The sequence below is a fragment of the Chelon labrosus genome (genome assembly GCF_963514085.1).
Source record: "Chelon labrosus genome assembly, chromosome: 12".
Lineage (NCBI taxonomy): Eukaryota > Metazoa > Chordata > Actinopteri > Mugiliformes > Mugilidae > Chelon > Chelon labrosus.
The window spans coordinates 27,948,054-27,972,316 of NC_140345.1; the positions used below are offsets into that span (position 1 = coordinate 27,948,054).

At 42.6% G+C, this 24,263-nt stretch overlaps 3 protein-coding genes across 5 annotated transcripts in view; 2 read left to right on the top strand and 1 right to left on the bottom strand.

Moving 5' to 3' along the window:
• Positions 1-215: 215 nt before the first annotated feature.
• On the bottom strand, positions 216-1,641 carry LOC311497402 (uncharacterized protein). Its single transcript, XM_084557695.1, has 3 exons — positions 1,584-1,641; positions 1,225-1,375; positions 216-589 (listed from the first exon to the last, which is right to left on the bottom strand). The coding sequence occupies exons 1-3, from the start codon at positions 1,633-1,635 to the stop codon at positions 328-330; spliced, it is 465 nt and encodes a 154-aa protein (XP_084413821.1). The 5' UTR covers positions 1,636-1,641; the 3' UTR covers positions 216-327.
• Positions 1,642-5,606: 3,965 nt separating this feature from the next.
• rbm8a (RNA binding motif protein 8A) lies at positions 5,607-9,762 on the top strand. 2 transcript variants are annotated; one of them, XM_084557689.1, is made up of 6 exons: positions 5,607-5,704; positions 6,282-6,341; positions 6,434-6,511; positions 7,189-7,325; positions 8,822-8,958; positions 9,354-9,762. In XM_084557689.1, exons 1-6 carry the CDS (start codon positions 5,638-5,640, stop codon positions 9,400-9,402), a joined length of 528 nt encoding a protein of 175 aa, XP_084413815.1. In that variant the 5' UTR covers positions 5,607-5,637; the 3' UTR covers positions 9,403-9,762. The 2 variants fall into 2 exon arrangements, with proteins under 2 accessions (XP_084413815.1, XP_084413816.1); XM_084557690.1 differs by having other exon boundaries at positions 5,612-5,698.
• A 443-nt stretch (positions 9,763-10,205) lies between these two features.
• otud7b (OTU deubiquitinase 7B) overlaps positions 10,206-24,263 on the top strand; it is a 37,735-nt gene continuing 23,677 nt past the window's right edge. For both annotated transcript variants that reach the window (XM_084557678.1, XM_084557679.1), the window contains exon 1: positions 10,206-10,359. The gene's annotated coding sequence lies outside the window, so the exon portion shown is untranslated. The remainder of the gene's footprint in view (positions 10,360-24,263) is intronic.

Consider the following 24,263-nt stretch of genomic DNA (forward strand, 5'->3'; position numbering starts at 1 on the left):
CAGCTCCCCCTCCTCAGAATATTGACCCATGAGTGATGGAAAACCCGGTGACCCAAAGGTTAGAGGTAATTCTGATATCTACGGCGGTGAGCAACTCTCATCAGCTTCTGCTACGGTTTATTTTCTATTTTTATTTTATTGCTTGACCTCTGGCTCTTCACCAGTGAATCCATTAAGAATCAAACACGGTTTAAACAAGACAAAATAAAAAGCTCCAGCGTATGATTCAAATCCCTTTTAATGGTGACAGACAGAGGAGCGGGACAGACAGACGCCAGCGTTTCACGCAGCTCTGCAGCCCAGATCGGAGCGAACCAACGGCGAGCGTTACTGGGGGGGCATCAGGGCCTTGGTCTGGTCCACGACCTGCTTGAAGAACTTCTCCATCAGGTCGGTGAGGGGCTTGACCTGAGCGTGGAAGTTGTCGGTCAGGGGCTTGACCTGGGAGTTGAAGTTGTCGGTGAGGGGCTGGATCTGGTCCTCGATGTTGGCAATGTACGGCTTGACCTGCTTCTGCAGCTTGGCGGCCTCGGCCTGGACCTTCTCCACCAGGGGCTGGATCTTGGCCCTGCTGTCCTCCACGTAGGTCCTGTGGATGGGAAGGGGACGGAGAGGAAACGGAAATCATCAGTTAATCACTCTGCAAAAACAGTCTGATGGGTCATTTGGTGTTAATACTGCATGTGGTTTTGCTTTTAATTTAGGTTTCATCTCAAAAACAATTCATTTACATATCCAGATGTGACGTTAGAGTTCAGCCTTGTGTTTTAAATGTATAACTGAAAGCCAAAAACTGACATTTCCACTTATGGTCAGTAGTGGGATTAATTCAGTCTCTAATTTCCCAGTGCATGATATAAAAGTCTTCCTCCCATCTGTTTCCATGAAACATGATCTGAATTGTTAAATGCACGACTTATTCTGCAAATCGGAGTCAAATTAAAACATATTCCCCTCAAGAAGTTATAGAATTTTGAGCAAAATACTGCATCAAATGTTTAAAAATGTTAAACCGAGCACTGCTTCGATGCAAATAGCTGAACCTGTCCCTTTTAGAGTCATTTTGACCGTCATAACTTCACATTAACAGCATTTACAGTTACATGTCACACCTGAAGCATTCCTCTAAGCATCCTGTCCACCAAACACAGACGGTGAGTGGAGTTAAAGTCCATCAGAAGCCTGATAAAGTCAAATTTACTGCGTCCAGACGTTGTCACTTACTGAGCTGTGTTGGTCACCTCCAGAGCCTTCACCTTCTCCACCATGTCCTGGGTGGCGCTGGTGATGCTGGCGGACATGTCACTGATGAGCTTGCTGATCCGGTCCACCTCAGCCTGGACGTCCCGCTTCACCAGAGTCACGGCCTCGGAGCCTAAGGGCACAGAAGGAGACTTTTTGATGATTTTCAGGTTTTTGTCTTGGTCTAAAACGTGTCTCTTATCCTGCTGCGTGTAATTTAAACCTTCAATATTGTGCATTTTAACTTGCAATAGTTAAAGTTAAGACAGTCTTTAGCTGCTGAAATGTTAAACTGAAAAGATTTCACAGTGCAGAAATGTGTTTCTGGAAGCTTATTTTACCGTGGGCAACAGCCAGGACAACGACAAGAGCGGCGACGAGGGAGAATTTCATGGCTGCAGATGAGCAAGATCAACCTGAGGAGAGAGGTTAAAATGAAAATGGAAGCAGAGCAGAGACGTTTCTAGTAATCTGAACAGTTTTCTTCACATATCTAAGCAATGCATTCTCGTCTAGTGGCGTCCAGAGAATGAGAAACAGCCTGTGCAGAGCAGCAGGACACCTACCTGGAGTTCCTGGGGTTCTTGGACCAAACGGTGTCTCCTGTCAGACGGCCGGGGGCTTTTATAGCTCCAGAAGATGAGTCAATCAGCGCTAATCACAATCTGATCAAGAGGTGAGTTGACCAGAGGGGAGTGTAATCTCTGGAAGCGCTGTCACAGGAAAGAAACAAAGTCCACCCAGGCTGAGGAGTTGGAAACAGAGAGATAGAGATTCATCAGGACTCCATGAAACAAAATAATCTCAAGTACTATCTGTTAAATTAACAGGCAGGTTGTTATAAAACAGTAAAATGTGGCACTGATTCAACCAGCTACAAAAACAGTCATTTGAGAGCATTTATTTTTGCCTCTACAAGTAAAACTTAGCTCTTTTTCCGATCTTATAATGAAGAACATTTAATTTGAGTTAATACCAGTTTCACAGCACAAGTAAAAGAGCTGACTGCGTCTTCGACAAGCACATAAACGCCTCAGAAACTGAAAGAAAGGATAAAAACACGTCATATTTAGCTTCAAAACAACCACGAAAGAGTCAGCAACACAAACGAGTTCATAAAGATTTAATTTCTCCAGATGTTTTTCAGTAAATTCCTGAATAAAATTATACATTTTTACATGTTTTTAACTCTTTCAAAGATCCAGATTTGACTGACCATGTGCAGTCAGGGCATTGACCTTGTTGTTCTGTATGTCTATACTTCATGCACACTGTTGCCCATAAAGTTGGTGTAATTTTATTTTCAGACACGTTCCTGTCTTTATTCCTATTTATTTAAATCAGATTGTCACAATCATTCCAGGAGAAGAGGTAAAAAAATATAGTTTTATTACAGCTTTATGGGCAACAGTGTACTTTATACAGAATTAATATGTTTTGTATAGTTTCATATGTATTTCTTATCTCTATATTTGCATTTTTATATCCTATTTCCCCTATAAATAGATTTTTTTATCCTTATTTCCTGTTTGTGTTGTATATACATCTTATACTACCCCATATTTCCATATCCTTGTGTATTGCGTATATGCTTTTTATACATTTTCCTCTTTATACTTTTTATTTTGACCTTCTTCATACTTTGTATTCAGGCCATGCTGACTTGTGACTCTTCCTCTGTCTAGTCTGTTTATGCAGAGCTCGTATTGGTCGTCTTCTGAACAGCTGATGAGCTGCTCTGCTGACAAAGACCTCACCCCCACCACTGTCCCATCAGCAGTTACACTCAACTGTATGCACGACCTCCAGCGAGCTGAGGCGAGCGCTCTTCTTCTTCTCTGGTGCATTGTCACACCAGAACGCAAGGCTGGGCACTGTGTGTCTGTCCTGGTGTCACTATGGCAACCTGCATTTGTTAACATAGAGATTCTGGAGTCGGACACAAAGAGGACGTCAGTTGTTGATTGTGTTAATTGTTCAGGGCTTGTGCTGTGGCTTTGTCTTTCACTTCTGCAAAATAAATAAATGTTTGATTAAATTGATGAAGTCTGTGTGTTTGACACTAATGTTGAGGTCAGAGCAACGGTTGTAGTATTAAAGGACATGTGTTCTGTCAGGCTGCAGACGTAGCTGCATGCTAACATGCTTACATGCTGTTTTCACAGTTTAAAGTTCAGGTCAGCTCTTATCTTGTATTTAGACCTTATTTGTTTGGTATTTCTTTTGCATGGAAAGGGGTCAACCAATTAGCTTAGACACTACAGGATCAAACGCTGCAGCACAACATTTCAAACATACATGTAAAAATCTTCGGTGTCCGTCCGTCTTCAGCTGATCTACACAAAGTCCACACCAGTTGACCTTAAGTGAACCCACCACATGTCACATCACACACATCGATTGAGCTTTTAAAGGCTGCACTGTTAGAAACAAACAAAACAACTTAACGTGCAATCAAACCATTGTCTTTGTCTGATTAATCACTCAGACACTCATACAATTAACTGCAACCGGCTCCAACATGCTGACACAGAATAGATTAAAAATAGTAGATGCAAGATGCTTAGAAATAAAAGCCTAAAAAATAATGAATGTGAATGTAACACCTATGTCAACAGAATGACAATAGAAATAAGATAAATTAAGTAAAAAACATAATGCTCTAGATCTGATCAGTCACGAAGGTGGATGTTTTTTTGTTTTCTTTATGTCTGATCTCATTGTAATTATTACCAAGAGTCTTTGGTTTTATTGCGTTTAAGATAAAATAAAACGTTGAATGATGTAATGAAAAAATAAAAACAATATTTAAAAAAAACTTTCACCTGATATTTGTAGTAATTTGAAAACTGGCCACAAGGAGGCGACATTATACAAGAGAAGTGGTCAGAGATAATCACTGAATTATTTATTGTTCACTGCTTTAACTTTTATTTTATCTTTACTTCCTCCGCCTGATATTATTTAAGCGTTGTCGTAATCGGTGTTAACTTCACCCTCACTCATTAACAAGACTTCACCTGAGACTCCTCTCTAATGTCACCAGTTCACAGAATGAAAAATAGAGCATAACTTTTGTCCTGATTATTATTACCTAAATGATGGTATTAATTAATTTTAGATTTAGACTTTATTCATCCACGAGGGAAGTTGCTTAGTCACAGTTGTTCAGTTGCACATAAAAACACTCTTAAGAACCACAGATAAAAGAAAGATTAAATAAAATACAAGTAAAATCTAGTAAAATAAATGTACAGAATTAGCAAATGAACAGATGTACAAGAAATAGAGGCAGAAGAAAATATATTATATACATAGGAATGATAGTAAGGTGCACTAGTGTCCATTAACATGAATAACATGGAGTTATGTTGTTGTTGTCCAGCTGGATAGAGTAGAGGATGAATGACGTCCTGTAGCGTTCACTGTGGGAGTGGATCTGGATCAGTCTGTTGGAGAATGAGCTCCACTGTCCCTCTATAGTCTGGTGGAGTGGATAAGATGGATTGTCCAGTGTCCTCCTGTCCCTCACTGAGACAAACGTCTCCAGCTCTCTCCCAATAACATATCCAGCCTTTCAGATGAATTTGTCGATCCTACTTATGTCCTTTCTGCTGGTGCTGCTCCCCCAACAAACCACAGCAAAGTCCAGACTGGTAGAAAGTCTCCAGTAACCTGCTGATCTTCCTCAGGAACTAGAGTCTACTCAGGTCCTTCTTGTCCACAGCATCACTGTTGTCCCTCCAGTCCAGTCTGCTGTTCATGTGGACTCCCAGGTACTTAGTGGTCCACTACTTCCACCTCCAGGTCCTGGATGGTGATCGGCTCCGCTAGTGTCCTCTTCCTCCTGAAGTCAATGACCAGCTCCTTGGTTTTGTCCACATTCAGGAGTAGGTGGTTTGTCTGGGACCACTCTACAAAGTACTCGATCCGTGTCCTGTACTCCACCTCCTGTCCATGTCTAAGACACCCAACCACTGCAGAGTCATCAGAGAACTTCTGCAGGTGTCAGGACCCAGAGCTGGACTGGAGATCAGAGGTTTAAAGAGTGGACAGAAATGGAGACAGGACAGTGTCCTGTGGTACCCCCACATTACTGACAACAGTAAGAAAGCTGAAAGCCTTTTAAGCCTTTTAATTTTTTAACAAAGCTAATTTATAATAATAATAATAATAATTTATAGAAGGCCTTCGTCACTTAACTGGATTAAAATTGTTTTAAAAAATTAAACTTATACCTGAAATCCTTGTTCCGGTTCAAATTGCTTTACACACGTAACCGTACAGTGCTGCGTTTACGTACTTTACGCAAACTGGCAACTTCCGCCAACATTCACGCTCTCTTTGCGTACGCACGTTGCGTTGGTGAGACTCACACACACACAGAGAGACATCATGGCGGACGTGTTGGACCTTCATGAAGCGGGAGGCGAGGACTTTCCTATGGATGAGGATGGTGATGGTAACAATTATTACATTTATTTACTACCAGTGGAAAGTGTTTTATAACCGCGACGGCCAAATTATATTTAAAATTCTGAGGTGCACGTTACAAACGTCTGGGCCGTAAACGCAACAACTGCTACACTGCGTGGTAGCAGGCCTTAAATATGCTAACGCTAAGCTAACAGCGTACTGTTCGTTCATTCAATCGTTATATGCTAGTTATAGAAATATCTAAAGGCTGCTTTTAGCCTAACACTTCCACATGTTGTTTTTTAATGCTTGTGTAGTCTGACTGTGTTTGTAAGCTAACCCAGCCGCTCAGGATTTATACAAAAAACGGAGCGTTATTAGCCTCCGCTAGCATGCTAATTTAGCTAGCATCTATTTGTTTTCACCGACGACACTACAGAGAGCGCAAAAGTTGGGTCCATGTCAACAGCGTGTTTTTTAGGTTCACGTATCAGTAGTTTAACAGAGACGGTGAATATAAAATATATAATATAACAGTTTAATTTTGGGTCAAAGTAGACGAACTGTAGCCTGACTCTGAGCAGCATGCAGCAGCTTTAACTTTGTGATGTTTCCCTCCTCAGAGAGCATCCACAAGCTGAAGGAGAAAGCCAAGAAGAGGAAAGGACGAGGCTTCGGTTCAGGTGAGTTACCACTGTCCGTGCCGTTGGTTCATCTCTTACTGAAGCTCTGTAGTTTTTGCACTTTAAATAATTTTCTGTGATGCTGTTTCCAGAGGAAGGAGCCAGGTCCAGAACCAAAGAGAACTACGATACTGTGGAACAAGACGGGGACGAGCCCGGACCCCAGAGATGTGAGTTCTGCAGCTCAGATTGAAGTAGTTATTTGTTGTGTGCAAATGTTTGACCACACCGGGTCAAATTATGTTTGTTACTGAAGTGAAAAATCAGCAAATGCAACCAAACACTGTTCCTGATCAGTATTAAGATCCGAGATGCTTTAGGATGATCCTGCATGCTCAGACAGTTGAAGCAACAGGTAGCGGATGGTTTTGAGGTTTGGATCGGATCGTTGTAGAAGAGTTCTTACTTGTGAGACACAAGTATTTGCAGTTAATTTATCAATCCGTTAGGGCTGATGGTCCTTGAATTGATTCAGATTCACAAGGTCCCGATTCACTTCATTTAGGGATGCTGCAGCTTTGAAAGTATTTCACTTAAAAGTAAAACTGTGCTTGTCATTGGTTCCAGAGATTTGTGGCATTTCCACAAGATTGTTTAACATATTTCATGTGTCTTTGCTCTTGTGAAATCTCATGAAATTTACTGGAGTGTATTTACTTTTTACTTCCAAATCAGTCATGAAGCAATTTATTTAAGCTCAAACTTTTGCACACACCTTTACCTTCTCTTATTTATCGATTAATTTAGCTTTAAACGATTTCCCCCAAAGCGAACTTGACCTCAGTAGTTTTGTATCTTGGTTACTAGCTGACCTGCCCGTGTTGTTACTTGTTTCTTCGTGCTGTAGCCGTGGAGGGCTGGATCCTGTTTGTGACCGGTGTACACGAGGAGGCCACAGAGGAAGACATCCACGACAAGTTCTCAGAGTTTGGAGAAATCAAGAACCTGCATCTCAACCTTGACCGTAGAACAGGCTACCTCAAGGTGAGATATTATAACCCTGAGCCATTAGCACGTTTCATTGTTTTTCTTCTTGGAGAGAGAAAGATTTGAAGTCCTTTTCAAACACATTTAAGGGGTCTGATCTAAATATTTCTGTGTCAACGCTGCAAGTACACTCTTGTATTAGTTCCGCTGCCAAATATCTAGTCTGATACGAGCAAAAAGGGCAGAAATCAAACACTTCATGCACCATAATTGATTTGAAAGCGAGTCATATTAATTAAAACGTCCTCTTTCTGACCAATAGTGAAGATGTCCTATAAATCATCTCGACTGCTTGAAGTAATTTGGTAGCTCGTGCGCTCCCTGGAGTGACTGATTGAATCAGAGTGCATCTTCAGTGGCTCCCATGGAAGCTGGGAGAAACTACTAAAATATATTAGCAAGAAATATCTCTTTGACCCTTAATAGCGACGCGCGCAACGCTATAAATAAGTCTATGATGAGAAAAGAATATCATCCAGTGAGGCGCCACATGTCAAGTTGACCCGACCAGAAAATCTAATTTATCACATTCAGTTTCTAGTCATCAGGCGTAATTTCTGCTCTGAAGGTGCAGTGCAACCTGATGTGTGCACCTCCCCAAAAATACAGCCTCGGTGACACAGACCCAGACAGCTGTGATGTAATTCCTTGATCGTGTTCTAAGTGGTCGGACAAGCACAGAAACACGCCATCTATTCAGACCTCTATGATCTGTGCTGTTGGGATTTCTGTGAAAGTATCTGTTCATCCATGTTTATTAACTTCAACTATTGAGGGATTAAGATAAAATAGTCCTTTAATTTATCACACAGTGGGGAAATGTGCAGCAACATATAGTTGTAAAGATAAAATGCACACAAGAAATGGAAAGAGTACATTAAGTGAATACAAAAAATGTTAAAACCAACAGTAGTTAACTGGCATTTTTATTATAAATGGAGAATAGTTAGAGGAGAACATCTGCTACTACGCTGTGAAAGCTTTAGTTTTGTTGTTTGTGTATTCTGAAACGGGTCTCAACTTTCCTACAAAACCTTTTTTTCTGCTACTTACTAATGACTCCCGGTAAATATCCATCTTCGTATTTTAACTGTGATACGGGTTAAGACACTGATGTGCAGGAAAAGACTAAATAAAAGTGAGATTTTGAAAAGTTAAATGTGAAATTAGACACAATGGCCTGTTTGTGCTTTAATACTGGTCAAATGTACACTACTCTTCATGTCTTCAGCCTCTAGGTGGCAGCATTATGTTGGTTATGGAGTAAAAAACGATTCCTGAACCCTCTCAGTCATGGAGGATGTTCATTTTCATTACAGGGAGTTTGGAGATCAGACTGAGTCTTATTATTGCGTTAGTGCTAAGTTCAGAAGTTATTTGCCCAGTAATTTAGTCTGCTATGTTGCTCTTTTTTTTTATTTTAGGCCACAATTAAATTAAGTCTGACATAAATATGTAAATAACTTTCATTGTTTCCCGTTTCCCGTCCTTAGGGCTACGCGCTGGTGGAGTATGAGACGTACAAAGAGGCCCAGGCGGCCATGGAGGGACTGAACGGTCAGGACATGATGGGTCAACCTATCAGCGTAGACTGGGGATTCGTCAGAGGGCCCCCCAAGAACAAGAGAAGGTGAGGGGGGGCGTGTTTGAAATGTCTGCGTTTGATGACTTAGCAGGAACGTGCAGATGAATACACACGGCAGTGTTTGTACATTATTTTTAATTGAGTTTCAGGATGGCATTTTACTTTACTTTCTGTTATCAGTTACTTCTTTATGCGTGTAGGCGCCAGAGTTATCTTGATTGAGAATCGTCTTTATTGCCGCACATGTTTGGATATAGATAAAAAGATAAGATAATCTTTTATGGATCACGCAGAACGGTAAAAAACAGGACCAGTACAAAAGTTTAAACAAGTACAAAAGTCCATAATTTAAATTCTCAGTGGGGCATAGTTGCTCGTTGAGATCGTAACACAGGCAGAAGACGTTGATATCAGATCTTGATTGTATTATTTTTCCACAGGGCTGGTGGACGGAGACGCAGCAGAAGTCCAGACAGGAGGCGGCGTTGAGGACTCGTCTTCTCCTAGGAAGCTGCAAACTTCAGAAATTCTTGTACAATATTTGTTGTTGTGCGACGCCCATGTGTGATTTCAGATACTGATAACTAACTAAAACAAATAAATTGACCTAACAGCAGCATTTAGCAGGTCTTTCTCTCTCTTTTTTTTGTTTTTTTTTGTTGTGTAACTTGGTCGTGCTGCTGTGTAGAAGGACGTTCAGATCCTGTTAGTGGATCTTTTGTTTTTACTTTCAACACAAACCTGTAGGTAGGTAGGACGGTGTTTATGGTTTTGCCTCAGAACGTTGTTTCGTGCATTTTATTCTTTGTAACTTTGGGGAAACGTTATTAAACTTTTTTTTAAAGCCAATCCTGTGTCCGGTTTTATTTAGCATTGCTCATGACGTAGTGTTTACATCATGCTGGATGACCTCACCCAGACGGTGGGGACAACCCAGCTTCTTTTTTTCTGTGTGTGTGTGTGTGTGAGTGTGTGTGTCCACTCTGAAGCACCTGTCAGTCCGGCCCAGGTCCCTCACTCATAGGCTGCCTGCACAAAACCCCTGGCCCCCTTTTCTCCCCTGCAGCCAATTGGCAAACGGATGCCTTGTACTCTGTGGCTCTCATTTGGTGTTTACTCTACTGGGGAACATCGGTCAAAGACCCCGAGCGTGCCCATTGGCTCCTCACAGCGTCAATCAAATAACCCCCCTCTACGCGATTGGTTGAGCCCTCTCCAAGGGGGGCGGGGCTAATCGTTCGGTTGACGTTGTTGTTGTAAGTGGTGGAGAGAGAAATTACTTTGTCGGTGGTGGTCCGGTTGGGGATTTTACGCGTTATACCACCCGTTAAAGATGCTAAAAAGTTAGAAGCCGCCGGGGCTGGAAACGTACATGCTTCTCACAAGTTGGTGCTCGCAGGAAAACTAGATGGGACGATGAAAACAACATCTGCGAGGCCGCCGAAGGTAAGCAGTAAAGGGATACTCCGGCTACTAGCGTCAGCGTTAGCTAACGCTAGCTCCTGATTAGCCTGGCTTCAAGTAGCCACTTGCTAGCCAAACGTTACGGGTTCCGTCTATTTACTGACAATTTTCACTTATTAACATACATATTTTTAAATGAGCATCCGTGCACACGCATGTAAGGATTTTAAATAGGGTTAAAAAATTCTTATAAATAAAAGTTAGTGGGCTGTGTGTGTGTGTGAATGCTGCACGAGCGGCGTGCGTTTGAACGCCTCTCACAAATGCGTTTATGTAAGCATGTGTATTGTTCGTTGATATTTTGTTCCGAAGAATAGTCATAGCCAATAATAGCTGGCTCGGAGACAACACTGAGGACAAGACATCATCTGTAGCTGCATCTCTTTATTTTATTTTGTTGTTTGCTGCAGGTCTAGGGAGCAGGTTGTGGAGGATGGGGAGTAGATCTGTGCTGAATATCAGTTTCATTTATTCTCTTTGTTGTGCATTTGGGGTTTTATTTATTTATTTATTTATTAAACTTACATTTTTAGAGTCTAGCTTTCCAAGAGGGAGCTGGCAGTCACGATCCAGATTACCACAGCACCGGTTTTATTTAAGGTGCATGAGTGATGTAACGTTCACTTAAAGCACCAGCTTAGAGGAAACTACCAGAGCTAACTGTTGACACTCACTCACGTGTATTGGGCTAACTTCTGATCACAGCCTCCTCTTTCATTGAGCTCACATATATATAAAGTGGATGATTTGATAAGAGCCGAGAAGATAGAAGTGAGTCCTGCAGGTCTTTGGGTTCAGAGCTGGTTTGGGGTTTATTTTGCCACCATTCCCGGCATCACCACGATGAGGAAGGATTGCGTTACGCTTTGCCTTGAATTATTCAGCTCTTGTAGTTGTGGACTCTTTTGTGTACCGGGACAGACGTTGAACATAGAAAGTAGGACAGGGGTGCAAGTTCCTCACCGCTCATATAGCAAATCTGCAAAGAGAAAACCTGAATCTTAGACGCTTGATAGTCTCGAGTCCACCTGTACTCATACTGTCCAGCGTCTGCAGGAGGATGCTTGTGAAACACACAAATGCCTCCCTGTGTCGCAGTGTGTGTGTGTGTGTGTGTGTGTGTGTGTGTGTGGAAAAGTTTGGACCTAAACAACACCAGCGTACTGCAAGTCTAACCATCTAACCCGTCCGATTGTCCACGCGGCCTTTTTTAAATGGATTCATCAAAGCTGCCTTGTCTGCTCCCGGGATCCACCGCGATTTTCATACCGTCACGCACGGCGTCTGTGAGGCTGTGTGAGGTTGCACTGTGAAGACTTCATTATGCAAGTCCTCAACACTTCAAGGAACATCTTATATCGATGCACGCAGCAGCGCAGAGAGCACACAGAGCACCTCGGGCGGGTATTTAAAGTAGCATCCATTTCCTGTGCGATTCAGATTCAAATAGCCGGCAGGGTGGCAGAAGGGAAAAAAACACATCGTCGCTACCTTGAAAGTACTCAAGATGATAAATGTGAACTCTTTATTTGTCAGTTGCCAACCTGCTGCCAATGACTCGGAACAAAACAGGACGTTTTTTTCTTACCGTTTGAATTTAGTTTGTCAAGATGTAAATGTTGTGGTTTGTACTGTGCAACACATCATGCATGAAGATCTCGAGCAGTATTCAAATGGGCTACGGACATCAGCTTGTGACAGCCTCAGTTAAATGTGACACATGAGTGATGAGGCGATATTTAATGATTGGTGATATGTAGACACTTGCAACGCCTGTGCAAAAGAACTGTCACGGAGCTGGCATCCGGAAGTCGTAAGACTTGGTTGGCAAACATGATATTTGCATTCGGTTTTGATACACGGCAATAAGTAAGTTTCTGTTTTGCAGAACGAGAAGTTTTAGTTGTTTGTCTTTCTGGTGTCATATGATCTTAATATCTTTAACATTTACCCTACAGTTTTTCTGCGCCGGCCATCTGTGGCTGTGTTTTAACTGCCTCGGTGAATATAGTGTTTCACAAGTAAACCGTGCCGCTTCGGCAACGCTCAGGGTATGAAAATTTAAATTTGTCTCTCGCTGGGTTGCCCCAAACAGCTGCTGACTGTCTGCACGAGTGTGTGTGTGTGTGTGTGTGTGTGTGTGTCAGGGATCCAGTGTCAGTTACAGAGCCAGGCCCATTTGGCTATGAAGCTATTCCCACAGGATCTCTAAAACATGGTCAGATTAATAAGTAAGCAGATGAGTGCTTCTTCAGGTTAGTAGGACAAACGCACGACTTTTGTGTCAAGTATGAAGTTTCCACCCAATTTGCAGCTCGTAACGGACAATAAAGCATGACCTAAGCCCGCTTCTTTTATTTTGGGCGCTTGCCGGATTTCATAATCGTCAAGATAAACGAAATTACACGTCGTAGAAAGCCTCACATCCACACAGCCGTGCGTCTGTGCTCTTATCTCTAGGTGGGACGGCTCATGTGGACGGGAACAGATGTGAAAGGAAAGAGAAAACTACCTCGGTCTCAGCATTGCCACATAGAGACGGGGATCAATAGGTGGCTTGTCTCCGAGAGGTCTCTGTGTCCAGACAGCGACTCATAAAACTCTTTGGAGCCCCACCCTCCACGGCACGGCTGGTTGCCTGCCAGTCTTGTGACACAGCAGCCAGCCAGTGCCCCGGGGCTGTTTGTGTCAGGGAGGAGAGACCCAAGAGCCGAGGCATCTACCTGGGAGCCAGCAGCTGCCTGACTCAGAGCAGCATGCGGTGGATAGCAGGCCGGATTATGCTGAGATAATTCACACCAGTTGTTATACAATAGAAAGTGGCTGCAAAGTAGGAGGGAGCGGTTCTATGAGGAAAGATATAGCCGGATCGTACCAGCCGAGCAGCCATAATCCAATACAGCAAGAGCTGCCACTCCCATCAGAGAACCTATGGTAACGGGAGCTTACTGTATCAGTTACTGTCTGCTCTTCACCTTTTCCTCGCTCCCTACAGAGCGGAGGATTGATCACGACCTTACGTTCCAGCAGCCTCACGGTTCTGTCTGCGCTGTCAGAAATGTTGGCTCAGCTTGTTAAAATAACAGAGTTGGTAGCGCTGAGGTGACTCACAGAAGATGAAAAGTGTGTCGTCATCTTCTTGTCCCTGTGCGACTGCTGTTGCATTGTTTAGAAGTTGTTTTAGCTTGAGTTTTACTCTTTGTATTAGTAATAACTAAGTTATAGATCAGTGCACCTGCATAGAGGTGATCTTTTGTCGGGACATTGCAAGGTATTTTTGGAATGATTAGCCTTGGGAACATGAGATCACTGGTAGGGATAAACAAACAAAATCTCATGTGCACTGTCAAAGTTAATGTAGAGTGGAGAGGGTAGCTCGTAGCTTGTCTTCTCTACGCTGCGCTGCCATAAACTCCCTAACCCTCCCTGTCTCCAGGAAACTTTTCTCTTCTTTTAAACTCAGCGTTCAGTGTTTGTTGTTGTTGTTTTGATGCAGCTTTTGCCTGAGTGGCAAAATGAGTTGGTTGTCTGGAATTCGGCAGCTTTGATGCCAGACGACTGTCACGAAAACGAAAGAAGAAGAAGTTGTTTTGACACTACAGAGACGTGGTTTTGGTTCAGGGCAGACCTAAAATAAACAACTACAAGATTCCTGGATCGATTTTAGATCAATACATCTGAAGTAGAGATGATTATTTGGCCTTGGAATAATGTCAGGACTTTGCAGGGTGGTTTAGGTTGATTGAAGCTGATTTGACTTGATGATAAATATATTTTTCTCCTCGTGTGATTTTTTTGGTTGAAAAATTCTTACCCTTTCGTTGATATCAGTTTTTACGGTAAAACGTTGTTGTGTTTTGTAGCTGTTTTAGTCACAATATGATGACTTTTACTCTTTATATTGGTAATAATTTAGTTTTCGATCAATGCATTTGCAGTAGAGGTGGTTACTTTGCCTTAAAATAATGTCGGCACATTGCAGGGTGGTTTTTCAGATGATCAGCTTTGGGAACATGAGGTCAGTGGTCGCACGTACTGCTCTCTGGGCATCATGCATGGCTGCCAACTGCTTCAAGTGTTCTCATGTGAATGTGGTAAAATCACAGAACTGATTCTTTTTGGTTATTCGGACTTCAGATGTTGCTCTCCTCATGTGATCGCCGTTTTGTTGGTAAACAAAGTACTTCTGCTTTCGTCGATATCAGTTTTTATTGTGGAATACTTCATCAAGAACATACGATACTCAAAGTAGACAAGGTAGTTTATCACAAGACACAGAAAAGAACAGCTGACGGATGTGTTTCGAGACAGGAGGGGTTAGTACCGATTGTGTGGCTCTCACGGTCAACCTTCATTTTCTCATGAGGTAATGTTTATTCCAAAGCATACTGAATAATGATATTTATGCCAGTCATTTCCGTGCAGACCAGAGGACATCAGTGTCTCCGGGCCCGGCCCTGCCCTGCCCTGTTGATCCAGGACAGCAGGAGTAATCCCACACACAGCCCTAATGAGGAGCCTGTCACCCAGCATGACATCACACAGGGAGTGACGTGAAGTCGCCCTGCTGTGAACAGGGACTGGCCTGCAGCACGTGGGGATTCACATGAGCATTAGTCCCGCCCGCCTGCAGAGACTGGTGCTCGTTTAGCCGCTAGCCTTCGATGTAGCCGTCGCTTGGTTGGCTTCACATTCAGGCTGACTTAGCGCGAGTAGAGCTTGAATGTCTGAACCAGCCCCGTCTTGTAAGGTGGTACTAGCAAGTCATAGATCCAGTTTGTTTCCAGCATTAAAGCAGATTTAAACCTCCCTTACAGCGCTATTTTGTTTTGCATGAGTGGAACAAATGTGCTTAAATCTAAAAAAAATGAAAAGTTGGTGTGGAAGAAATGTTTTATACTCCTCAAGGGTTGATATGAAAATGAAAGCTGCAGTCTTCTCACTTGCCTTTTAAATGCGAGCTGTGTAATAATACACTGTTTATATGCAAAGCAAAAAGGATATTTTGGCATCATTGACCAAACTGTGTGGCATTAACTGTTTCTAGTGAATGGAAAAACTGAATACATCGAGGGAACAGTGATTCATCTGCTGTAGGAGCATCACGTGACTTGGAAATTACCCTTTTATGTCTGCGTTGTATGAGGCACAATTGCACGAATACAGTAATACAATTATCTACTTCCTGCTTTCACTCCACTACATGTCAGCGGTCAGTATCTTACCGTTTACGCCACGTTTTAGCTCTGCAGAATTGGTTGGATAACGAAAAATATGTTTGAAACAGGGCAAACGTAACTCGTTAATGCAAATTCCTATAAATGCCGTTAAGTTTTTTAACTTGCAATCGACACACACATGTTCTGTTATTATGACCTTGGCCTTAATCGTAGTTTTGGGAACTCGGGAAGTGATCAAAGCAGCTGTAACGCTGTGGAAAGCAAGCAGAATCTGAAGTGCGGCCGTTTCTTAAAGTCAGATTTTAAGCTTTTAGTTTAACAGATTTCTCTTGCGCTCTGTTGTTTTTTATTAACGGAGATCTGCAAAGTAAGAATTTCATTGTATTGTGTAAACTATTTTTACTGTGCATAAGGCAATAAACATTTTGAATCTTGACTTTTAATACACCCCGCCTGTTGCATCGAAACTGCCACAAATCCCTAAAGGAGAAGAAGAAGAAGTAAGCAGAAACAAACGAGCAGTAATGGATGAAGGTTTCGAATTTTGAACGATGAAAGTTAAGCTTCAAAGTCCTGTCAGATGCTTCTCTCTGGGAATTGAGCAGGTTTTCTGAGCAGCTGAGATGTTGATAACATGCTTGATAAATACATTTAAAGCAGATATGAAAGGGAATGTGTGATTAATTTACCCAAGTTAAATGTTTTAATCTATTGACAGACAAAAGTAAATAAAACATGATGTGTTATAGGACTGTATTGATCCTGAGGGAGTTTTTCATGAACTACCTGGCAGATATTGAAGTCACATCCAACCTTTATCGACGTGACGAACACACTAGTGCATCAGTAAATAAAATCCAATACATCAAAATGTGCTGCCGGGCTTCTCATCCATCTCATCATCCTTTGTGATTTCACTTCGCTGCTGGTTTTCAGCTTGCTTCGTCGTCATCCTCCTGAATGTGCACCAAGCTGTTGTGATTCTTGAGCAAGATGAGCCAGAAAAAAAAAAGACGGAAAACGGAAAGAAAACTCATTGATAGAATAAAAACACCACAAACCACAAAGATAGTAGTAGTATTATCACGGGACTTCTGTGTTTGGGGAAATATGGTAGATAATTTATTGTGTAATTCTTACTTTAATACAACTTGGACAGGATTAAGATCACATACGAAATTATTAGAAATGACTAGACATCCCCAGGTAGTACTAGTCCCGTGTGAATGAGTGTTGAGATCAAATCTTTCTCTCGTGTTGAACATTTGTAAATGGTTAGGGTTAAGATGCTGATTTGTTTTTATTTAAATAACACAAGTTTTTCCTTCTGCATTACACAACAACTACATGGAAAAGCTTTCCAAACCCAAATAAATATCTTGTGGTTTTGCAAGCAGCCAGTTTGTCCTCCATCTGAAATCACTTTGTAAACGGTTTTAAGTGAGGAGCGAATGTGTGTGACCCTTAGTGTGATAAAGTGTCTTCTTTATTACTGTACAGTCACATATTTTGCAATTTATTGGGGTTTTTCTTTTGCTAATAATTAGGCGGGCCATGTTCAGAGGCTTGCGGTTAAAAAAAAAAAAATCGATGAAGAAGCCGTCGGGGCCGAATGAGGACTTCTCACCCACAGAGGCTGGAGTTTGTGCTGGCAGCTGTCCGGAATAAAGAAACCAACGCATAATCTTCACCAAGAGAAGCGATTTACCCGTCTGTCTCGGTGCCGCTGTCTGTCAGAGGCAGAACAACACTTTCCGCTGGACGCTCTGCAGCTCTCCTCTCTCTTTCTGAAACAGTAACACATTGATGATTTAGCTTCCACCTCTCTAGTTCACGTCGAGGATCAGATGCCCTCGTTACGTTTTTTTTTTTTAATTCTGCCGTTAGGGTCGTCCGTCCGTCCGTCCGTCACACTGACACCGTGCACAATGTAATGTGGTCTTTGTGTGGAATGTGGGAATGCCACTTGTGGTCCCCCCTAAAGCCCTCTCCACAGCAGCCTGCTTCATGTGGCTGTTAATTAGCACTCCTTGACTGGTGGTTACCGGGCCTGGCTGCAGTGGCACGTCCCTGCCACAGACCAGGAACCTTCTGAGGCCAGCTTTTCAAGACAGCTTGAGGCAGTCCTCTAACGTGTTTTTACGGACACTGGAGTAGAATACGTCCTCAAAAACCATTTTTACACTGATGTGGGGAAGTAGCCTGTCCCAAAAAACAAAACTGAATCTAAGACAACTGGACAAGTAGCTTCTGTAGTTCTAAATTATAGTAAAATAATAATAAAACACAAACGTCCCATTCATTCATTAGTTTAGAACTGAACAAGTGGATGAAACCTCTTCAAGAAAAATCAAGTTCAAGCTTATACCATGATCTGGATGATTGAGCCATAACATTATGACCACCTTCCTAATATTATGTAGGTCTCCCTTGTGGTGACTCATCAGAGAATGGACATGGTCCTTCTGAGGGTGTCCTGTTGTCAGTGGGGGGCCTTTGAGGGGAGGGGCCTCTGTGGATCATCCCACAGATACTTGATAAGTTTGGGATCTAGTGAATTTGGAGGCCAGGTCAACACCTTGTGCTGTTCTTCATGTTTTTTTCTTTAGTTGCTCCTAAAACGTTTTTGTGTGTGTGTCTGTGTCAGGCTGCATCCTGCTGGGGATGGCTGCTGCCATCAAGGAGTGTCATTGCTATGGGGTGGGGGTGCCTGGTCTGGTCTAGGTGGGTGCTACATGTCTAAGTAACATCCACATCAATGAATGCCAGGTCCAGAAGTTTCCCAGCAGAGCATTGAACTGTCACAAGATGTTTTAAATGTTACTCACTTCTCCTGTCAGTGGTTTTAATGTTGTGGCTGATCGGTGTAATCTATTAACTATTAGTTAGTCTGTAGAACGATTAAATATGAGCATCATAAGCTGGTACATGGGTAGGGTTGGGTAGGCCTGTTCATATTTCCATGAAAGGTTGTTTCCACTTTATTCATATGCAGGACTAGACAGTTACTCATGGGACAAAGTTTTGTCCTCGCCTCATGAACAAGCTTTTTGTCCACTAACTTGGGAGTTTGTTGTCTCATGCTGGCGCACGATGTCCACTATTTTAGGGAACAGTGGACTAAATGAATTGAGACATCTCTGCTACATGCTCTGTTACGCCATGACATCAGCTCTCAGACACTTTGATAAACACTTGTGCTCAGAAGTTAATACTGCCCATTTCATCTGGCTGGACTCGCTGGCTGTTATTGCTCTGCTCCAGTGAATATCAGCAAGAGTCCACATTAGGCTGAAGGAAACCACTAAGAAGTGCTCGGATGTTTTCCACTGACGAGGAGACATTTTGTCTTAAAACCCGGGCCGGGATGTTGTTTTTAAAGATCCGATATCGATTTACAAAACCCTCTGGTCGATTATAATTAAAATACACGTTATTTCCTGCATCCTCTCGTTAGAAATCTCGCTGCGGTTCTGGCGAGACTGATTTCTTGCAACAGGTTTTGCAAGATCGTGCAAGAAGCTACTGAAAACTGATAGGATTTAAAAAGTATGACGACAGAGAAGAGCGGCACAAAGCCATATGTAAGACGTCGCCAGCTAGAGGAAAACAATTAAAAGATTAGTTTTGTGGAATATTATTTCACAACTAAGCAAAATGGTTTCGAAACTTGAATATCTCAAGATGAATTGATGTTGAATCGAATTAGGAAACCAGTAGCAGTGCTCAGCCCTATTTTTTTTGTGGACCACATTTGAAACGTTTATCATCTTTATTGGAGAAATTCTTGTGAGTCCAGCTTCCAGAGAGCAGTTGACGTCACGGATATATCTTTGACTGAGGCTTTTATCCAGGTTTAGTCCCCGACAGCGTTGTTTTATGAACTCTTCACTGTGCAGAGTTTCTATGTTTAAACTGTGATTAGGAGTGGATTATTTTTAGACTGTGTGAAACAGGAGGTTGCTCTAGTTCTGGCAACTCAGAGATTAGGTGGTGATTTGCATTGGGAGTGTTGCTTACACAGTTGTTACTGCTCTGGTTTAGATGTAAGGATAGATGCAAGCACTCCACAAGTCTGATAGGTGTTCAGGGATGATGTCTAGTACTGGAAGTTCACCTAAACCTCTCCCTTTTTCCTTGTGTGTCGCATAAATTCTATTTTTAGACCAGATGATTCTCAGTTCAGAGTGCCTCGGTCATAGAGTTCAAAGCTGCTGCAACCCCGGGATCTTTTGAGTCTGTGCACAATCCAAACAATAAAACTGAGGTCAAATGATCCGTAAGTGGGTCTTCTTTTCTTTGCATCTGTCCCCCCCCCCCCCCCCCTTGAGCTCTCTCATGGGGAAAAAATGTCATTCTCAAGTTTGGAGCCGGCAAACGAGAGCGGGGAGGAGGCCGAGCGAGAGGGGAGTCGGGACTTGGCGAATTTTTGTTTGATGACTGGGCAGCTTTCGGACGAGGCCGGCTCCAGTGGCGTGGCCTCAGAGAGGGCAGGCAGGCAGGCAGGCAGGCAGGCATGGTGTGGAATCTCTGACATCAGCTGTGTGCATTCGGGGCTGGTGTTGTCTTACGCGCTGCACAGACGCCCACAGCTGGTGGCTAAGCCTTCATCAGGGCTGAAATGTGTTTTAATTCCCATGTAGGGAGGCCGATCTCTCTCCTACTCCCGTTTCATTTTTAAATTCCCACCCGTCCTGTTTGTAAACACTTGCCACTTCTTGCAGCGTAATCCGAGCGGTGAAAATGATGAATGTCCTTATTTGGGGAAGAAGATAACCACCAGTCTTTTGCTGCAGCTGCATCACGGCTCTTTGCTCCTCTAGAGCTTCCTCGGATTCGCGTGGAGCTAATGGACTTTGAAACGGCCCACTAGTTCCTATAATTCACATGTCAGCAGCAGCTCTGTGGATGTGGGTTTCATTGATTTTTCTCCAATGAGAGGAAGTGGTTAGACTCCAATTTACTGTATTGATCTCTGAGATGTAAACCAATAGCAACTGAAAGGCCCCTCCTTCAGCGCTGGTTTAGTGAGGCAGCAGTTTAGACTATTAGTTTGCTATATCCACCGATCAGGGATAACATTACGACCTAGGCCTCGGTTGTGGTGACTCATCTGGTCTAGGTGGGTGGTTTACGTCCAGAAGTTTCCCAGCAGAGCACTGAATTGTCCCAAGATGGTCAATACTTCTCCTCTCAGTGGTTTTAATGTTGTGGCTGATTGGTGTATGTGCCGCGTGATGCGTACCTTTCCGTGCACCGTCCTTACGTTACCTTGTATCTGCGCCACAATGCTTTTTATCCTATGCGCTGGCATTATGTAAGCCCTTTGCAAAGTGATGTTCCTTCGCTATTCCCGCGATGCAGCCACTTGCCCTTGAAGATTACCAACTGTGCAGAAAATGACGAAATTGGCTGAGGTCTCTTCTTCTGCGTTTCCTTCACAGCCTCAGCGATTTTTATTATTTTTTTTGCCGTTGAGTCGCGTTGAGCATAATTATCTGGGTCTTACAACAGCGCCAGACCACAACACCGTCAGCCTTATAGAGCGGTATTACTGAGAGGATTCTGCATTGCTCCGATTCTTGTCCGAGGCTGCAGGGTTCGCTGATAAGAGGTCGTTCTTTTTTTAAACCTGTTTGCTTGTAATGTCTAGGGGACTGAAGCGGCACTTCCTACAGCAGAGATTTATTCTGCAGCAGGGCCATTGTGCTGCACGGTTCACATGAAAGAAACTTTGGAAGAACTGCGTAAATAAGAAAAGAGAGGAAAAAAAAAAAGAAGGGTCTCAGTTTTCCCTCCGTTCTCAGCCAGGCAGTCATCGACGGCCTCCTTCCCAGCTGCAGCTCTCGTGTTATGTAATGATAAAAGAGTGTAGGCTGACCGGGCTCAGTCAGTAACCAGATTACAAGCACTCCGCAGATAAAGACAGCTAAAGACAAGCCATCCAACCACACCTTTGTTTTTCTTCCTCTTGCGGGTTTCCTTCAGTCGGAAGGTGTTTACTGTGATTGATTGTTTGCAGCGAACCCACCCTGTTTCTGGAGCGTTTGTTTAAAAAAAAAAAAAAGAAAAAGAAAAAGAAAGACTCTCAGAGAACGAACAAGGAAGCAGTCGCTCCGCTCTGTTTTTATACAGGTGTCTGTGGAAGCATGCTACGCCTATAATAAACATTTTAAGTTGACTCACAACTCTGCAAAACAAAAACACACACACACACCGTTTTTACAGTGAGTGACTCAATCATGTTGATGTGCAAGTATTTCCTCCAAATTCTCCTTATTAGGCGTCGCCACAGCCTGAGTCATTCTGGATTTTTGGAGCCTCGAAGCATTGTGTTATTTTAGCAAAAATGAACAATCTCTGTAGGCCTAGTTAGTCATCTCCTCACTCCTGTTCCTGGTTCCTTAGTAGCCAAAATATATACTAATTCATCTGCAATAGGCTTTCCAGTTTATCGGTCGTCCAACGCTGCCATAAGTTCCCTAAACCTCTCTGGAAGAGTTTCTCTCTTCTTTTAAACGCAGCGTTCATTGTTGTTGTTGTTGTTGTTATTTGGTTTCAGCCTTTAATCTGAGTGGACTCCATAGTTTTCAGTTTTTTCTTGAGGAGAATCAAGTAGGTCTCCTATTGTACCACCTCGCGAAACATCCACATTGCACAGTTTATAAATTTCCGTCTGACTGACTTCTTTGGTTTGATCTTGGGTTGTCTTCTTCTTCTTCTTCTTCTTGGATTCTTGGGGAAGAAGACGTTTCGATGCTGCAGGTGTCTGGTTTTGGTTTATTGCTTGCTCGAAGCCTGACACCAATCTCATCCGAACATGTTATAAAAAATACCTAGATGCTGATCTTCCTGGTACCGATTGGGACATCCGTAGCTATAACAGACATTCGAGCACTTAATATGACTCTGCAGAAAACACCAATTTACAGCAAGTGCGTCAGTCATGTGGATACGCAAGTATTTCTTCCAAATTCCCCTTTATTAGGCGTCTCCACCTCCTGAGTCATTCTGGATTTTTTTTAAACCTCGAAAGATTGTGTTATTTTGGTCATTTCTGCATTCCCGTTTCTAAATCGGCAATAGGCTGACCAGTTTGTCATCCTCCCCCTCCCACCACACCAGCCACATCGCCCTCACACTGTGTGCTTACCTTTATGTCCTTTATCTCATTACTAGAGAAGGGTGCGTTGCATTCACTGAGATCACAGGAAAGGTTTATGTGATTGAACTAAAATAGAAGTGACACATTTATACACGTGGCCATTTATCATGTCCTGACCATTAAAGGGGAGACAGAACAACTCGGTCTCACCACAGACTGTGCAGATAAAATAATTCTCGGGTCATTGTTCCGTATCTATCCAAGCATACTCCTCTTGTTCTTTGACCCGGCAGCCTCCCCCCGTCCTCCTCTTAATTATAAAAGGAGCCCTGCGAATGAGGCCTCAGCGAGTCAAACATAGATTGGTGAATTATCTACATTAGACAGGTGACGGTGCATGACCCACACGTAGGTAGACGCTGTCTTCCTTCTTGTTTAGCTGGCATGCAGAGAAGCAGGTTGGGTGAAAGTCAGAACTCGTGATCTGAACATAAATAAACTACATTACAAAACGACTAAACGGTTGATTTAAACCTGTCCCTGCTCTGTAATGTTTGACATCGGCATTTTAATCCAAAAACAATAACAGAGAGTTCTGTCTTTGCAGTGAACCTTATCTGGTAGCTGTACTTGCTTCCTTGCATTTTTGTTGCGCCCGAAACAAATTTATTCGCTAGGCTACAGCTAGCATATTAAAAAGCTGCAGTTTAGGCTTGTTCTCTTAATTTAGGCCGTGGTGTAATGAGTGACCTTGCAGGAGTCACCCTCACAGTGAAGCATGACAAAGCATTAAAAGGCCTGGTGGTTGTTGCTGTGGGCAGTTTGTAATGGCTTCAACCTGGACTGAGAATAGCCACGAGTGAGTCCAGTCTGGACTTAAAACAATAAACCCTTTAGACAGCTCTATATAAAAAATATTAACTATTTCCTGCTGCGTTTTTCTTATTTCTATCCTGAGAAATAAATCTGACATGGAAAATTATCCAGGTTAGTTTTTTTTTTTAATGCAGATTATCTCTAAAGATGTCTGTTTTCTTTTTCCCCAAATTGGTATCATTATTTCCATTCTTGCATCTTTTAGAAGCTCAATTTTAATTCTTGAGATAAGTCACATTGTGTGCACCAAGGTTGCCCTCAGGATGATCAGACGAGATTATTTTAGACGACATAACTTGTGGCTTGTTAACAATGTTGTAGAGCCTGTAATAAGAAAAGTGAAAGAGTTTTTAGAGCGTTGCAATAACCTGTTGGACGTTTTCAACAATGAGATCAGACATTTGTTTTTCTTTCCATTGTTTTTCTTGGTCCTGCCACATTAAAACACCATGCCACGTCTGCTCTGCTGCTCAACTCGTTTCATTTTGAGTTTAGTTAAAAAAAAAAAAAAAGTTTTTCAAAAGGCAAAATGGGGCAAAAAAAAAGGTTTTATGCCTCCTTAGATTTATGCTTGAACGCTGGATCACAAAGAAACTCAGTGGCATAGAAATCACACCATGACTTGCCAACACACCAGCGCACACAAATATAAATGATGCATCCGCTGGCATAGGTTAGTGCGTAGGCTACGTGTGGAGAAGTTGTGGAAGTGTAATCCAAGCTTA

Excerpts from the sequence above, each read along its gene's own strand:
- LOC311497402 (XM_084557695.1), bottom strand. The coding sequence starts at position 1,635 with ATGAAATTCTCCCTCGTCGCCGCTCTTGTCGTTGTCCTGGCTGTTGCC. Across the intron at positions 1,376-1,583 it reads TGTCCTGGCTGTTGCCCACG|GCTCCGAGGCCGTGACTCTG; the intron begins GTAAAATAAGCT and ends CTGTGCCCTTAG. Across the intron at positions 590-1,224 it reads GAGGTGACCAACACAGCTCA|GACCTACGTGGAGGACAGCA; the intron begins GTAAGTGACAAC and ends TCCCATCCACAG.
- rbm8a (XM_084557689.1), top strand. The coding sequence starts at position 5,638 with ATGGCGGACGTGTTGGACCTTCATGAAGCGGGAGGCGAGGACTTTCCT. Across the intron at positions 5,705-6,281 it reads TATGGATGAGGATGGTGATG|AGAGCATCCACAAGCTGAAG; the intron begins GTAACAATTATT and ends TTCCCTCCTCAG. Across the intron at positions 6,342-6,433 it reads AGGACGAGGCTTCGGTTCAG|AGGAAGGAGCCAGGTCCAGA; the intron begins GTGAGTTACCAC and ends TGCTGTTTCCAG.